The following is an 18,550-nucleotide window of genomic DNA, read 5'->3' on the forward strand; positions in this document are numbered from 1 at the left end:
CCTAGCAGGGGAGCTCATACTCCCCAAGGACCATGGGAAAGACAAGCATTCCCACCCAGTGGGACCCATATGGAATTTTATACCTGGCATCCTGATTGCGCTCTCCCAGAACCTCCCCCTCCTCTTCGCCCTGCGATCTCTTAAAATGACCTTGTCCTACAGTCCCGAAATTTTGGCATCTTCCTGAGATTCGTTTTCAGTTCACTGCAACTCTTGTTACTGCAGGGATTGGAGAACTGCTGGCCAATCAGTTTGGGCAGCAGCTCTCTAAGGTGGGACTTCCTGTTAAGTGATTAATTGAAGACCCAACCAAAGCCACTTGACACTCATTTGAACGTGAAATGTCTGTGGATCACTCATAGCTGGCAGGAAACCCCACCATCTGAAAAATTCAGGCCTATGAGTAGGTGTCCGAGGACTGAATGTTTGAGGTCTCGATCTGGTTTTGGGGGAGGAAATGATATTGAGTCAGGAGTTTGGTTGCACTGGTGAAAAGAGGATAGCAGATCAAATATACCATAGCAGAAAGTTAGTATCACTCTAAACTACTCAAGGCACTGTTCCATAAACCAGACAGCACAGAAAGTGGCCAATCTTATCTTTGCCAACTCTGAAAGAACTACCAAATCAGGTCCACTATCCTGGTTCTTTCCCCAAAGCTCTGTAGTTCTTTCCATGTAGGAAGTATGTTCATACATAAGGAATACTGTTTAAGTATGATGTCACATAAATTTTAAAATAAATACTATTATTGTAGATAAATGTTTTAAACCTGTTCTTGTATATTGGTTCCTGTTAAGTCAATGGTGATCAGAGTAGGCATGTTTCCTAACCATTCAATCCCACTATCAGTTAAACGTCCACAGTAGCGCAGTCTCAGATGTGTTAAACTCTGGCACCTGAAAGAAAAGGTTAACAATAAAATACATATAAGGTTGGATGCAACAACGTATTTGTTCATCATCTGAAATTTTGCTCTTCAGTTCATGGTACAAATGAAAACTGTTTTAATCCTTATGTTACAAACTTTTATTTCTCAATATTTTATTGAATATATCAGGAATACTTAAGGAAAATATTTAGATTTTAGAATACATTGTAAAATAATATTTACTGAATATACTCTGTCATTTACCATGTTTTAGAAGTAAAGCAATTAAGAGTAAGTAGTAATATAAAAAGATCAGCGGAAAAGAACAGCAAATTGTTACTTGAATAATAATGGTTTTCTATGCCATATATTGTACACAGAAAGATAAACTCTACAGCTAGAAGGCTATAACTGAACTTAAAAGTTCAATTCCTCTACCATCATAGGATAGTTTATAAGTATCCTCATAAGTACCATATATGGAATAGCTCTTGGAGACTGAGTGGTCGCATGATAACTTGGCTACAAAATGTTTCATGTGTCAGGAGAGCGAGAGTTCTCCTTGGGAGCGCGGGCAGAGTACAAGCATGAAGTAGCTGCTCAGATAGTGAATAAACTACTGTTTGTTATAAGTCCTTGTTGTCAGTGTTTCAGGAACCCAACATGTTTACATGGTTTCAAGAGTTGGCAGTATGGCACAAGGGCTTTGCTGCATCAATCCTCCCGTCTGTAATGAAAACACTGCAGACAAATGGGAAACGTGTGAGAGCGAATGGCATATTTATTGTGGTGCTGCATTATCTGACAAGTCAAAAAAGGTACAAGTTTAAACTTATTTAACTTAGCGGGCCCCAAGACTATCAAGAAACGTGAGTCGCTTGTCTTCCAGATGGAGGAGGGAAAAAGGACCCAGAAATAATTCTTTAAAAGTTTGAGAATATTTATCTTCTGGTAAAAAAAAATATAATCCTCGCAGACATGTACTTAATGAAACAGACCACAGAGCAGATGAATCAATACAATCTTATATGGCCACCATGAAAATCTTAGTAAATAAATGTGCATTTGACATGCTCACTGATGAGCTAGGTCAGGGATCAAATAGTCTGCGGGGTCCACAGCGATCTATTGCCACTGCATCATTTCATCCCCTCGCTAGTGGCAAGCTCACAACAAGACATGGGGGGTGGGGGGGGTTTGGAGAAATGATGGGGGGGAAAAAAATAAAAAAATTCTAGGGGGGGGGGGGGAGCCACCACTCTACCGCATAAGAACATAACATAAGAACTAGGAGAAGGAGTAAGTCATCTGGCCCTTTGAGCCTGCTTTGCCATTCAAGGAGATCATGGCTGATCTTTTGTGGATTCAACTCCACTTTCCCGACCGAGCACCATAACCCTTTATTCCTTTATTCTTCAAAACCTGTCTATCTTTATCTTGAAAACATTTAATGAAGGAGCCTCAACTCCTTCACTGGGCAAGGATTTCCATAGATTCACAACCCTTTGGGTGAAGAAGTACCTCCTAAACTCAGTCCTAAATCTACTTCCCCTTATTTTGAGGCTATGCCACCTAGTTTTGCTTTCACCTGCCAGTGGAAACAACCTCCCCGCACCTACCATATCTATCCCCTTCATAATTTTATATGTTTCTATAAGATCCCCCTGCATCCTTCTAAATTCCAAAAAGTACAGTCCCAGTGTACTCAACCTCTCCTCGTAATCCAATCCACTCAACTCTGGGATTAACCTCGTGAATCTCCTCCGCACACCCTCCAGCGCCAGGACGTCCTTTCTCAGGTAAGGAGACCAAAACTGAACACAATGCTCCAGGAGTGGCCTCACTAACACCGTATACAGTTGCAGCATAACCTCCCTAATCTCAAACTCCATTCCCTCTAACAATGAAGGACAAAACTCCAAAACTGCATGGGCAGAGAGGCTTGGGGGGTGGAGGGACAGAAGGGACTCGGGTGGTGGGGAAGAGTAGAAGGCTGGTTATAACAGTTTGCACGTGGAGGTGCTGGAATGAGAATGGTGGCTATCTTGGATGGCCGATGAACAAAGGGAAACCCCAGCATGCAGAGGCACGTCCACAAGTTAAGTGTGGCTGACCCCACAGCATGGGGGGGAACAGAACACCTCCATCAGAATAGTCATCTTGAACATGATGGCCTCAATGGAACAGTGAAAAGATCCAGAGTCTTCGCCCATCTAAAAAGTCTGCAGGTCAACATAGTCTTTCTTCAGGAAATGTACTTAAGAGAGAAGGACCGACTGAAGGCAAGGGAAAGCTGGGTGGTAAAGACATAACAGGCGTGCTTCGACACAAGGGCAAGGCGGTTGGCCATATTGTTCAACAAAAGAGTAGCTTTTGCAGCGACGAACATGGTGATGGGCCCATGGGAACAATACGTAATGGTTTGCGTGACCCTGGAAGGGGCCCCGGTGGTGCTTGTAAATATAGACGCCCCAAACTGGGATGACGTCGAGTCATCACGGTAGCATGGTGGTTAGCATAAATGCTTCACAGCTCCAGGGTCCCAGGTTCGGTTCCCGGCTGGGTCACTGTCTGTGCGGAGTCTGCACGTCCTCCCCGTGTGTGCGTGGGTTTCCTCCGGGTGCTCCGGTTTCCTCCCACAGTCCAAAGATGTGCAGGTTAGGTGGATTGGCAATGCTAAATTGCCCGTAGTGTCCTAAAAGTAAGGTTAAGGGGGGGGTTGTTGGGTAATGGGTATAGGGTGGATACGTGGGTTTGAATAGGGTGATTATTGCTCGGCACAACATCGAGGGCCAAAGGGCCTGTTCTGTGCTGTACTGTTCTATGTTCTAATTAAAAAGGCGATGGCAGAAATCTCTGAACTAGACTCCTGCCAACTCATCATGGGAGGAAACTTCAAATGTGTTCAGGACCCAAAAACAGACAAATCCAGCACGAGAACGGGGACCAAAACAAGATAGAGATTGATAGATAGAGATAGAGAAATACAGCACAGAACAGGCCCTTCGGCCCACTATGTTGTGCCGAACTTTTGTCCTAGGTTAATCATAGAATTTTGGATACTAAGGGCAATTTATCATGGCCAATCCACCCAACCTGCACATCTTTGGTCTGTGGGAGGAAACCGGAGTACCCGGAGGAAACCCACGCACACACGGGGAGGATGTGCAGACTCCACACAGACAGTGACCCAAGTCGAAATCGAACGTGGGACCCTGGAGCTGTGAAGCAATTGTGCTATCCACAATGCTACCGTGCTGCCCTTAAGAACAAATTAATCTACACTCCACTATTCTACCCTAATCCATGTACCTATCCAATAGCCGCTTGAAGGTCCCTAACGTTTCCGACTCAACTACTTCCACAGGCAGTGCATTCCATGCCCTCACTACTCTCTGGGTAAAGAACCTACCTCTGACATCCCCCCTATATCTTCCACCATTTACCTTAAATTTATGTCCCCTTGTAATGGTTTGTTCCACCCGGGGAAAAAGTCTCTGACTGTCTACTCTATCTAGTCCCCTGATCATCTTATAAACCTCTATCAAGTCGCCCTTCATCCTTCTCCGTTCTAATGAGAAAAGGCCTAGCACCCTCAACCTTTCCTCGTAAGACCTACTCTCCATTCCAGGCAACATCCTGGTAAATCTCCTTTGCACCTTTTCCAAAGCGTCCACATCCTTCCTAAAATGAGGAGACCAGAACTACACACAGTACTCCAAATGTGGCCTGACCAAGGTTTTGTACAGTTGCATCATCACCTCACGGCTTTTAAATTCAATCCCTCTGCTAATGAACGCTAGCACACCATAGGCCTTCTTCACAGCTCTATCCACTTGAGTGGCAACTTTCAAAGATCTATGAACATAAACCCCAAGATGTATCTGCTGCTCTACATTGCAAAGAACCCTACCATTAACCCTGTATTCCGCATTCATATTTGTCCTTCCAAAATGGACAACCTCACACTTGTCAGTGTTAAACTCCATCTGCCACTTCTCAGCCCAGCTCTGCATCCTATCTATGTCTCTTTGATGCTGACAACAGCCCTCCTCACTATCCACAACTCCACCAATCTTCGTATCATCTGCAAATTTACTGACCCACCCTTCAACTCCCTCATCCAAGTCGTTAATGAAAATCACAAACAGCAGAGGACCCAGAACTGATCCCTGCAGTACGCCACTGGTAACTGGGCTCCAGGCTGAATATTTGCCATCCACCACCACTCTCTGTATTCTATCGGTTAGCCAGTTCGTTATCCAACTGGCCAAATTTCCCACTATCCCATGCCTCCTTACTTTCTGCATAAGCCTACCATGGGGAATCTTATCAAATGCCTTACTAAAATCCATGTACACTACATCCACTGCTTTACCTTCATCCACATGCTTGGTCACCTCCTCAAAGAAGTCAATAAGTCTTGTAAGGCAAGACCTACCCCTCACAAATCCGTGCTGACTATCCCTAATCAAGCAGTGTCTTTCCAGATGCTATGAAATCCTATCCCTCAGTACCCTTTCCATTACTTTGCCTACCACTGCAGTAAGACTAACTGGCCTGTAATTCCCAAAGTTATCGCTATTCCCTTTTTTGAACAGGGGCACGGCATTCGCCACTCTCCAATCCTCTGGTACCACCCCTGTTGACAGCGAGGACGAAAAGATCATTGCCAACGGCTCTGCAATTTAATTTCTTGCTTCCCATAGAATCCTTGGATATATCCCGTCAGGTCCGGGGGACTTGTCTATCCTCACGTTTTTCAAAACGCCCAACACATCTTCCTTCCTATCAAGTATATCCTCGAGCTTACCAGTCTGTTTCACACTGTCCTCTCCAACAATATGGCCCCTCTCGTTTGTAAATACTGAAGAAAAATACTTGTTCAAGACCTCTCCTATCTCTTCAGACTCAATACACAATCTCCCTCCACTGTCCTTGATCGGACCTACCCTCACTCTAGTCATTCTCATATTTCTCACATATGAGTAAAAGCCCTTGGGGTTTTCCTTGATCCTACCCGCCAAAGATTTTTCATGCCCTCTCTTAGCTCTCAAAGAATGGCAATAGAATTAACCACCTTCATGGAGCAGATGGGGGAGTGGATCCGTGGAGGTTTAACCACCTGAGGGAGAAGGAGTTCTCCTCTTCTCCCATGTCCACAAAGCCTACTCCCACGTAGACTTCTTCGTAGTGGGTAAATCGGTGCTTCCAGGGATGGTAGGAGTGGAATATTCCTCAATAATAATCTCGGACCACGCTCCTCACTACATGGATGTGAGGTTGGAGACAGGCCAGGCCCAGCGGCCCTTATGCAGGCTGGACACAGCCCTTCTCGCTGACAAGGCATTCTGCAAAAAAATGTCACAAGCCATTGACAGGTCGTAACCTGCAACTAGAATGGGTATGTCTCTTCCTCCATATCCTGGGAGGCACTGAAGGCAGTGATCAGGGAGGAAATAATAATGTACAGGGCTCTGAGGGGCAGGAGGGAAAAGACGGATAGGCAACAGTTGATCAATTCCATATTGGAAGTTGATAGCTGGTACTCAACGGTCGCAACCGTGGAGCTGCTGGTGGAGAGGCAAAAATTACAATTGAATTTGACTTGCTCTCCACTGGGAAAGCAGTGAACCAGCTCTGCCAGACATGGGGGACCTTTTATGAGCACTGACCTTTATGAGGACAGGCACACCAGCTGAGGAAGCAGGCTGCCACTAGTGAGATGGCATAGATAAGGGACGAACGGAAGAGTGATCAAAGCTCCAGATGAGATCAATGGAGCCTTTGCAACCTTTTATCGGGGGCTGTACCCCTCTGAGACCCCAAAGGGTGATCCTGTGGTGATATGCATCACTGTAAGTACACAAGGGATTAATGTAAATACACGTAGACTAGCTAGACACTAGAGGGAGCACCAGAGACATGACACACAGACATTCAACCAATAGGCCAGTAAGATAGGATATGACCAATGGGCATTCACAATACATACAGAGGTGACACTACCACAGGAGGGCATTACGTCAACCCATATAAAAGGACACAGCACACATGATCTTCCTCTTTCCAGTGGAGACACTTAGTGAATACACAGGGTTGATTTGAAACACATCATACCCAGGTTAGTCTGAGTAGCTGTAGCAGGATTAACAGGAGAGTCTAATCCAAGTAGGAGAATTGTTAACAGTTTAATAAATGTGTTAAAGCTATCTCCAAGTCTGAACCTACCTTTGCCAGAGTGCACAGCAAGGAAGCAGCTTACGCTACGTTAAGAGCGTAACAAAACATGGTACCAGTGAGTGAACTGTTTAAATCCATATAGCTACAACTCAGCAAACGGTGACAACCAGCGACGGCATCCCAGCAAGATGATGTTCGAGATTCTGGTTCCACAGCAGCTCAGTTACCAAGGCAATCTCAGTGAAAACAGGCGTGCATTCAGACTTGAGACTTGAGATCTACCTGGTAGCGTCCAACTTAGATGGTGTGGCGGATGCAGAGAAAATAAAGCTTCTACTTACCATCGCGGGTCCAGAAGCAGCTGAAATCTTCCAGACCTTCAAATACTCAAAAGGGCAAAACAAGAGCGACTTCCAGGCAGTCCTGGACAAATTCCAAGAATTCTGCGAGGAACATACAAGAAGAAAAGGTAAAAGAGGCACCGAAACTCACCACGAGGTAGGTTTGCAGCAACAAACAGCAGTTTTGATTTGCAGCCATCTTGAAAAAGGAGCTGCACATGCGCAGTTGCGCAAAGAGCGCACAGAATGGGAAGGTCCGTTTGGGCATGTGCGAGAAGCCGTGCATGCGCAAATGCGAAAAAGGCCCCAAGTAAAGGAACAGTGACATGCGCATGCGCTTCCTATGCTCTACGTCACGCGCTTCGTGACGTTAGACACCCCGGACCACGCCCACTTAAAGGGGAAATGTCCCAAAACATAGGGAAAAAGTTTTAAAGCCGTAAAACCCGATTCTTTCACCTGGAACGACAGCACAATGCCTGAAATTCGACCAGTATCTGAAAGTAACCTCCGCAGAACCCTGCAACATGCAGTAAGCACTGCCCTAGAAGGTGATATGGTCTTGGAAGACAACGACATAGATGAAGATTTCACCTTGGGAAATGGCTACACCAGTACCACATCCGAACCCCAACTAGAAGTGTTGTACATTGAAGCCCCCGCGACGGGTTCTTCGGATTGGGGAATCCTCAGCCCAGCATATATGACACCCTGACACGTGAGTGCAGGATTATGCTATGGCCTGACACCAGGAGACAGAGAGTGGTACAAGCCCACAGAGAGCGGCCTGCTGCCACACAGAGAGTGGTCCACGCACCACGAAGGGTTACAACCTCCACACAGAAAGCGATGATAGAAGCAACGCAAGACTCCAGAGCACAGTCCTTGTATGAACAAGATCATGAGGGTCTAGCAACCTCCTCTGAGCAACCAGCAGCAGACGATGCAAGTCTGCCACGCTCAAGTGAACAACAGAAAGACTATGACAGTCTGCCATGCTCAAGTGCACAGCAAGAAGACTATGACAGTCTATCACGCTCCAGTGAACAGCAAGAAGACTATGAATGTCCACCCAGATTGTTTGAGCCACCAGTGGAAGACTCTGACAGTCTACCCAGCTAATTTGATCAGCAAGAAGACACTGAGGCTCTATCCACTGTATGTGAGACAAGTGACGATGGCATCCCGCTTCCTATACCAGATGTGCAACGTGACAGACCTCAGCTAGAATGTACGGAGGCACTCGACAATCACAATGAGACTACTGGTGACACCATGTTACTTCAAAACTCATTCGCTCGAGCCTCTCCACAAGCAAATGCATTCCTGAATGTTTTGACTCCGGACGTGGAGCATCAAGAAGTGAACCAGACAGGGCTCCAGACGGGGAGTATCGACAAGCCAAAACTGACTCAGGTGAAACAGACCAGACTCCAGACGGGGAGCATCCACAAGCCAAAGCTGATTCAAGTAAGCCGGACATGACTCCAGACGGGGAACGCCGCAAACTCAGTGACAGCACGCTCAAGGAAACAGCAGATGCCACAAAGCACGCTAACGGTGTCTCGTTCTTCCAACGGGACATGGACTGAATGGTTGACCGGTACGGACTGCGGGCCACTTTCCCGTACCTGGACAACGTCACCATCTGCGGCCACGACCAGCAGGACCACGATGCTAACCTTTCCAAATTCCTCCACACCGCCAAACTCCTTAACCTAACCTACAACAAGGAGAAGTGTATGTTCAGCACGGACCGATTAGCCATCCTCGGCTATGTGGTCCAGAACGGAGTTCTAGGGCACAACCCCGATCGCATGCGCCCCCTCATGGAACTCCCCCTCCCCCACTGCCCCAAGGCCCTCAAACGATGCCTGGGGTTCTTTTCGTACTGTGCCCAGTTGGTCCCAAACTATGCGGACAAGGCCCGCCCATTCATCCAATCTACCGCTTTCTCACTGACGGCCGAGGCTCACCAGGCATTCAACTGTATCAAGGCCGACATCGTCATGGTCGCGATGCACGCGGTCGACGAGACGTTACCATTCCAAGTTGAGAGCGATGCATCAGACGTCGCTCTGGCCGCCACCCTCAACCAGGCAGGCAGGCCCGTGGCATTCTTTTCCCACACCCTTCATGCCTCCGAAATTCGGCACTCCTCTGTCGAAAAGGTGGCCCAGGCCATCGTAGAAGCTGTGCGACATTTGAGGCATTACTTGGCCGGCAGGAGATTCACTCTCCTCACTGACCAACGGTCGGTTGCCTTCATGTTTAACAACACACAGTGGGGTAAGATCAAAAATGATACAATCTTGAGGTGGAGGATCGAGATCTCCAACTACAGTTACGAGATTTTGTATCGCCCCGGTAAGCTCAACGAACCCCCCGATGCCCTATCCCGAGGTACATGTGCCAGCGCACAAGTGGACCGACTCCGCACCTTGCACAACAATCTCTGTCACCCAGGGGTCACCCGCTTTTATCACTTCATAAAGGCCCGCAATCTGCCCTACTCCATCGAGGAAGTCAAGGCTATCACCAGAGACTGCCAGGTCTGCGCACCTGGTGAAGGCCTCCCGCCCCATTGAATGCCTCCGCATGGACTTCAAAGGGCTCCTCCCCTCAACCGACCGCAACACGTATTTTCTCAATGTGGTCAACGAGTACTCGAGATTCCCCATCGCCATCCCATGCCCCGACATGACTTCTGCCACCGTCATCAAAGTCCTTAACACCATCTTCGCTCTGTCGGTTTCCCCGCCTACGTCCACAGCAACCGGGGATCCTCATTTATGAGCGATGAGCTGCGCCAGTACCTGCTCAACAGGGGCATTGCCTCGAGCAGGATGACCAGCTACAACCCCCGGGGAAGCGGGCAGGTAGAGAGGGAGAATGGGACGGTCTGGAAGGCTGTCCAGCTGGCCCTAAGGTCCAGAAATCTCCTGGCCTCCCGCTGGCAGGAGGTCCTCCCCAACGCCCTTCACTCCATTCGGTGTACCGCGACTAACGAAACTCCCCATGAACGTCTCTTTGCCTTCCCTAGGAAGTCCACATCCGGGGTTTCGCTCCCGACATGGCTGGCAGCTCCAGGACCCGTTCTCCTCCGTAAGCACGTGCGGCTACATAAGGCAGACCCGTTGGTTGAGAGGGTACAGCTACTCCATGCGAACCCGCAGTACACCTACGTAGCATACGCCAACGGCCACCAAGACACAGTCACCCCTCGGGACCTGGCACCAGCTGGATCCCCGCACACCACCCCCTCTGCCCCGGCACCACCCTCCCTTCCCCCGGCACATCCCGCCACAGCCCCCGCTCCAGGACGATCCACCCTCCCCTAGGTCCCACCCGTGGATGAAGATGAGGTCGACACGCACCCAGAGTCACCGACGACCGAACCAACGCCGGCATCAACACCGCACCTGTGGCGCTCGCAATGGCGGATCAAGGCGCCCGCCCATCTAAATTTGTAGACTCTTTCAAAATTTTTTTACCAACCTGTATGTAAATAGTTTCCAACAACCTGTATGTCAATAGTTTCCACCACCCCCGCTGGATTATTTTTTAACAGGGGGTGAATGTGGTAGTCACCACTATTGTATTATATTGTACACATTGGTATTACGGTAAGGCCCCTGTACTACAGGGCTCTTGCCTGCTGGCTCCACCCAGTAGGCGGAGTATAAATGTGTGGGCTCTCCGAGCTGCAGCCATTTCGGCAGCAGCTGCGGGAGGCGCCACACCTCTGCGTAATAAACCTCGATTACTTTCTACTCTCGTCTCGTTGTAATTGATAGTGCATCACCTTGATGGCGGCCGAGTTGGGGGTGATGAAAGATACTCAGAGGCGGCTGCAGGAGAAGGTGGAGGACTTTGAGATCCGGTCCCGGAGGCAGAACCCAAGGTTCGTAGGGCTACCGAAGGGCAGTGAGGGAGCTGGGAGAGGGGACCTTTGAATGTCCATTCGAGGTGGACTGGACGCACAGGGCGCTGATGAGGAAGTCTAAGGGGAACGAGCCGCCAAGGGCGATGATGATGCGCCGCACCGGTTCCTGGATAAGCAGTGGATCCTGAGGTGGGCCAGGCAGATGAGGTGATGTACCTGGGAGTGTAATGAACTGCGAGTGTACCAGGACTTGGGTGCGGTGCTGGTCAAGAGAAGAGCGGGGTTCAATAAGGTGAAGGTGGTCCTCTATAAGAAGGGGATGAAATTTGGAATGCTGTATCCGGTTCACCTATGGGTGACTCATAATGGTCGTGAACTTTATTTTGGGACCCAGAGGAGAGTTTGATGGAGTTTGTCAGAGACAATGGACTGGCAGGAGAAGGAGGATATTGAACTTTGGAGGAGGGGTTCGCTTTCTGTTCCTTTTGGTTTGTTTCTTTGGGGGCCATTGTCCTGTGTTTTTTTGTGGTGGTTGGGAGGTTGCTCTTTTCTTTGTTTTTGAGTTGATGTGGTTGTTTGCACCAGGTTAGTGTTGGAGCAGAGGGCAAGGGAAATCAGTGGGGGGGTGGGATACTAGGCGCCATGGGCAGGATTGAGGAGCTAAAAGGCGGATGTGGGATTCTTGCAGGAAACACACCTGAAGATTGGGAATCAAACTAGGCTCAGGAAAGAGTGGGTAGGGCAGGTCTTTCATTTAGGATTGGATTTGAAGACGAAGGGGGTGGGGATTTTGATAAATAAACCGGTAGCTTTTGAAATCGGGAACATAGTGGCAGACTCCAGGGGGAGGTTTGGATGCGGGTGGTGTTGGCGAATGTCTGTGCCCCGAACTGGGATGATGTGGAGGTCATGAGGTGGGTGTTGGGGAAGACCTCGGACCTGGATGATAATGGGGGGGGGGGGGGGGGGGGAGACACATCAATATGGTTCTTGACCCAAGGTTGGATCGGTCAAGTCCGAGGTCAGGGAGAGTGTCGGCGGTAGCGGAGAGCTGAAGGGGTTTATAGAGCACAGGGAGGGCGGGGGGGGGGGGGGGGGGGGGGGGGATCCGTGGAGGTTTAATAGGCCAAGGGCGCAGAAATTGAGGGTGGAGGGGCTGGGGCCCCCCATCGGGCTGGTAGAGGTGGTGGAGGGGCTTGAAGCGATGCAGACGGCCAACGCCCCGAGCCCGGATGGGTTCCCAGTGGAATTTCACAAAGGGTTTCGGGGGGTCCTGGGGCCTCTGCTGGTGAGGGCGTTTAATGAGGCAAGGAAGTGGGGAGTGCTCCCCCTGACGTTATCGCAGGCCTCAATCACCTTGATTTTAAAAGGGACAAGGATCCGGAGCAGTGTGGGTCTTGTAGGCTGATTTCGCCATTAAATGAGGAAATCAAGTTATTGGCCACGATCTTGGCCTTGAGGATCAAGGACTATGTGCCAGGGGTGATAGGGGAAAACCAAACGGGGCTCGTGAAAGGGAGGCATCTGTCGGCCAACATTAGGAGATTACTGAATGTGATAATGATGCCCCCCGAGGGACAGGAGGTGGAGGTGGGGGTCGCCATGGACGAGGAGAAGGCTTCGATCGGGTGGAGTGGGACAATCTGTGGGAGGTGCTGGAGCGATTTGAGTTTGGACAGGGATTTGTGGATTGGATCCGGCTGCTGTACCAAGCACCAGTGGCAAGTGTGCGGACAAACCGGGTGAGCTCGGATCATTTTGGGCTGCATCGGGGATGAGGCAGGCATGTCCACTCTTCCCATTGCTCTTTGCCTTGGCTATAGAACCACTGCCGATGGCGTTGAGGGACTGGTAGGGGATAGTACTGGGGGGGGGGGGGGGGGGGGGGGTGGGGGGGGGGAGGGGGGGTGGAGCACAGGGTCTCGCTGTATGCAGACAACTTATTATTGTTTATTTCATACCCGCTGGAAGATTTTGGGTGAGATTATGGGGATCGTAGAGGAATTCGGACACTTTTCAAGGTATAAATTGAACGTGGGGAAGAGCAAGGTCTTTCCAATCCAAGTGAGGGGGCAAGAGAAGAGATTAGGGGACATACCAGTCAAGGTGGTGGGGCGGAACATTTGGTACATGGGCATTCAGGTGGCGCGGCGGTGGGAGCAGCTGCATAAGTTGAATTTGGCTTGGTTGGTAGAGCAGATGAAGGGGGACTTTAGGAGGTGGGATGCGCACCCGTTTGTCACCGGTGGGAAGGGTTCAAATGGTGAAGGTGATGGTCCTCCCAAGGTTCCTGTTTGTGTATCAGAGCCTCCCAATTTTTATTCCCAAGGTGTTTTGGAGGAGGGTGAACGCAGTGATTTCAGGTTTTGAGTAGGCGGGTGAAGAAGAAGTTGCTACTGGTGCGGGGCCGGGGGGGGGTTTGGCTCTCCCAAACGTCATGACCTACTACTGAACGGCAAACATAGAGATGATCAGGAAATGGGTAATGGGGGGAGGGATCGGTATGGGAGCGGATGGAGGCAGCCTCATGTTTGGGGGCATGGTTAACGGCGCCTCTGCCATTCTCGCCGGCCAGGTATTCCACAAGCCTGATGGTAGTGGCAACCCTCAGGGTGTGGGGACAGTGGCAGCAGCACCCGGACACAGGGGGCCTCGGTTTGAGCACCATTATGTGGCAATCACCGTTTCCCCCCCGGGAGGGCTGGATGGGGGGGTTTCAGGGGTGGTAGCGGGTGGGGAACGAGCTGTTTGGGGATTTGTTCATCAACGGCGGCTTTCCGTGCTTGGAAGAGTTGAAGGACGAATTTGAGCTGCCCGTCAGGAATGGGTTCCCGTATTTGAAGATGAGGGACTTTGTTCGGAGGCAGATATCACTCTTTCCTCACCTGCTGCCCCAGGGGTTACAAGATAAGGTGGAGTCAAGAGCAGGGGTAGGGGAGGGAAGGTGTTGGAAATTTACAAGGAACTGATGGACTGGGAGGGAGCCCCGATAGGGGAAATGAAGCATAAGTGGGAGGAAGAGTTGGGTAGGGAGTTGGAGGCTGGGCTGTGGCAGGATGCCCTGAGGAGAGTTAATGCATCTTCATCGTGCACAAAGCATCATGTAGTTTAAGGTGGTCCACAGGGCAAATATGACTGTGGCCAGGAACAGCAGGTTTTTTGTAGGGATGGAGGATAGATGTGGACGGTGCATGGGTGGGCCCTCGAACCATGTTCTGGGCATGTCCAAAGCTTGGGGGAATTCTGGCAGGGGTTTACCAACGTTATGTCGGAGGTTCTGACGGTGAGGGTGGTCCCAGTCCAGAGGTGGCAATTTTTGGTGTGTCAGATGACCCGGGAGTCCAGGGGGTGAGAGAGGCCGATGTCTTGGCCTTTGCCTCTCTGGTAGCCCGGAGACAGATATTGTTAGAATGGAGGGACTCGGGGGCCCCCCAAAATCGTAGTTGTGGGTGAGTGATCTGGCAGGTTTCTTAGGCTAGAGAAAATAAAGTTCACCTCGAGAGGTTCTGTGGAAGGGTTTGCCCGGATGTGGCAGCCGTTTATCGACTTCTTCAGGAAAGGGGGGGGGGCGGGGGGGGGGGTTTAAAAGGGGGAGGCAGGGTTTGTTGGGCAAGGTGGGGGCAGGTCGGTTGGGAATTTTTTGTTGTGTTGGTTATGTATAGCCATGTTGGCTGGTTTGTGGTTGTGTACCTGTCCATTGTGATAAAATATAAATGCCTCTCTTTGATATTTGTATTTAAAATGTTGAGGGTTGTTTGGGGGTTGGTGGGAGGGAGGAATTGTTGGCCAGGGGATTGGCATTGTATTTGTTACCGTTGATTGTTTGTTGGTGGGTGTAAATTTCGATGAAAATGTGAAAAAGGAGAATAAAAATATTTATTAAAAAAATATAAGTGCCTCAATAAAATATCTTTCCAAAAAACAAATCTGGGAAAAAGTGAGTACTTCCTGGTTAATCCCCCAGGAGGGGAGCCAATCTGGGGGTATAATCCTTCTGCCGGGCCAGAGACAGCTTCCAGTATCTGGGCATCCAGGTGATATTTGATTGCCTTGACTTCATAAGTTAAACTTTATAATTTTGTGAGATAAGGTGAGACTCGATTTGCACAGGTGGAGTAGCTTCCACTGCCCCTGGCTGGCAGAGTTGAATGAATGAAATGAAATGAAAATGAAAATCGCTTATTGTCACGAGTAGGCTTCAATGAAGTTACTGTGAAAATCCCCTAGTTGCCACATTTCGGCGCCTGTTCGGGGAGGCTGGCACAGGAATTGAACCATGCTGCTGGCCTGCCTTGGTCTGCTTTAAAAGCCAGTGATTTAGCCCAGTGTGCTAAACCAGCCCTAGTTCAAATCATGAAAATGAACATTCTGCCGAGGTTTCTATTTTTGTTCCAATGCCTTTCTATTTTTCTTGCTAAATTGTTCTTTGCCAGAGTGAACAAGTTAATGAATTCCGTTATAAAGGCGGGTAAAGTGTCGAGAATACGCAGGGTGTACCTCCAGAGGGGTCAACAGTTGCGTGGTTTAGCACTACCCAATTTCCTCATGTATTACTGGGCAGCCAATGAGGAGAAAGTATTGGGGTGGTACAGTGAGTCATGCCTCAAAACCAGTGGAGATCTCCACTTTGAAGATATGGAGGCAGGTCAGACAACATTACAAGCTGAGTGCCATGTCACTATTGGCTCCTATAAATGGTAACCATTTGTTTCCACCCTCAGGTTTGGATTCAACTCTTAAAAGTATGGGAAGGGAAGGGGCGAGAGTGTTTCAGATACCTCTTTATTGATGGAAGGTTCGCCAGTTGGGAGGAATTCTTGACGAAATTCCAACGTAATCAGGGTCACACCTACTTCGATATTTTCAATTGCGCGACTTAGTCTGCAGGGCTTGCCTTGTGTTTCCCTTGACACCACAGCCTTCCCTGTTTGAGGAAATTTTACGGTTGGCAAGAACTGTGGGGGGGGGGGAAAGGATTTTGAACATCCATCTCATTGGAATCTTTGTCGCGATTGGATGAAGGCGAAATGGGAGGAGGAGCTGGGATCCATCTTAGGTGAGGATGTGTGGAATGAGGCCCTCTATAGGGTAAATTCCACCTCATCCTGTGCGTGGCTCAAACTCATCCAACTCAAGGTGGTTCAAAGAGCTCATCTAACCAAAGGTAGGATGAGCGGGATCGTTGATGGAGTGGGATACAGGTGTGAGCAGTGTTCTCGTGGGTCTGCCAACCATACCCACATGCTCTGGTCTTGTCCAAGGGTGGTGAGCTTTTAGGTTCTTGACATTGAATTGGAGCATTGTCCATTGGTAGCGATTTTCGGGGTTTTGGACTCGCTGGGGCTGTGAGCCGGGATGAGTGCGGATACGCTTACCTTTGCCTTACTGATAGCCCGAAAGCAAGTTCTGCTAGGATGGGGAGGGTCTGCTCGGCCTGGTGCCTTGGCCTGGTTCAGTGACCTTATAGACTTTTTATATCTGGAGAAGGTCTAGTACACCATCAGGTGGCAGCCATTTATCTCTCACTTCAAAGAATTAATTACCATCGGCTGTTGGGGAGGGGAGGTAGGGTTTATGGGTGGGGTTAGGGGGGATACAGGAGGGGATTTGGATGTCGCTCTTGTTGGGTAGTTTTCTGTATCTCTAATTATTTTTGTGTTGTTAAAGCAAGAATTGTACCATGTTCGAATAATTTTCGCAGTTGTGTTGTAGTTCAGTTTGTTTGTTAAATATGAAAACTTCAATAAAGTATTATTAAAAAAATACATGTTAAATGGCAACAGTTATACATGTTCTGTAAAGATAAATGGAAATTTTGAGTTGCTGGGAAAATGGGCAAACAAAAATGTATTTCTATACCTCTGTACGACTTTCAGCAATGTTAAATCACTAATAAGGATGCAGTTGCTCAAATTTAGTTCTCTGATCTTTGAAGCTGAAGGTCCATCCAAGAAGCTTCTTACGCCTGAATCAGTGATTCTGCAACAGAAAAAATATCTGTATTATTCATGTACATGTGCATCGCATCCACTGTTATAGAAGTATTATGTGTCAATTCACACATTTGTTATAAATTCAAATAATTTTTTAAAAAGCAAGCATAAGACCTGAAAAGCTTGAAATTTCTGAGCAGTGAGAAATTGCCTTCAGCAACTTGTAAGTAGCTATTAATTATTTAGATCATTGGTCTTAAAACCATAGTTTAGGTTTGCAGCTAAACATCACAACTACAATCCAGAACTGAAACTATGGATTGAATTTACCTAAAACCTTATCAGGATTGGGCGGAACATCTATCCACTGCCCCAGTTTACTTTTACGAAAGGCATCAATTCAGATTGAAGCCTTTGGTAGTCAAAAGGTTTAGTTGAAATGACTGACAGGAAACCAGGACTAACCTCTATTCCATTAGAAACATTTAGTGCCTTCCTAAATGCAATCTCAGGATTTCACTTGGTAAAGGATAGTAAAAGAAGAATAGTTGGAAGAGCAATGGGCCAATAACCTCTGCTTCAACTCTGTGCTGGCATTTGCAAGCAGACAGTGAATAGATAATCAGCAACAGTTCTAGAGGACGTAGAATAGAAATCTGTAATAGATTTCACTGTCGGATTTTATCCACTATTCCATTCATTTTGGGACATGATAGTGAAATAAAATGCTGGCCTGTCTGTAAGTGACATGTAGGGCAAAATTATGTACCAAAATGTTTTGACCTTCTGGTGTTCTCATATTGGAAACACAGCAACAAATTCCATCTGCTGAGGAGAAGTCACAAGCATGAAACATTAAGCTGGATTTGATGATAACCTTCGCAGCAGGATAAATGGCAGCCAGGACCACTTAATTGTCAGAGTGGCTCTGCTTCTGTCTCCTGACAATAGCATAACCTCCCCTGATTAAGTCAGAGGACAGAAGAGGCTGGTGCGAGCTTCCCAGCTGCCAATGATGGGGTATCAATTAGCTCATTAATGAACCAATTGACTCCCATTAACCATGACCCCACTAGAATTTAATGGTGACTCAGAATTAAATGAAGGTTGCAAAGCTTTCCTATGCTCTCAGAAGGGAACCAGTAAATCATGAATCCTTTAATATCAGGCACTCTGAGCTTCATCAATGGACATTGTTCTGTTTGGTCCTTTGTGCTTTACGAAGGAATTCACCAAACACTTCAACTTGTCCAAACCAGAATCTTTTATTGAGTCTTGTGTGGTAAGATAGCAATCTGATACAGAGCACGTATCATGGAGTCTGCTAACTACTCCT

At 48.3% G+C, this 18,550-nt stretch overlaps 1 protein-coding gene across 3 annotated transcripts in view; it reads right to left on the reverse strand.

Annotated features, from left to right (window-relative positions):
• fbxl13 (F-box and leucine-rich repeat protein 13) overlaps positions 1-18,550 on the reverse strand; it is a 399,689-nt gene that overhangs the window by 63,306 nt on the left and 317,833 nt on the right. For all 3 annotated transcript variants that reach the window (XM_038811555.1, XM_038811556.1, XM_038811557.1), the window contains exons 17-18: positions 17,141-17,260; positions 773-899 (exon numbers count right to left, since the gene is read on the reverse strand). In XM_038811555.1, coding sequence (XP_038667483.1) covers positions 773-899; positions 17,141-17,260 — 247 coding nt within the window. The remainder of the gene's footprint in view (positions 1-772; positions 900-17,140; positions 17,261-18,550) is intronic.

Source organism: Scyliorhinus canicula, chromosome 11 (genome assembly GCF_902713615.1).
Source record: "Scyliorhinus canicula chromosome 11, sScyCan1.1, whole genome shotgun sequence".
NCBI classification, from domain to species: domain Eukaryota; kingdom Metazoa; phylum Chordata; class Chondrichthyes; order Carcharhiniformes; family Scyliorhinidae; genus Scyliorhinus; species Scyliorhinus canicula.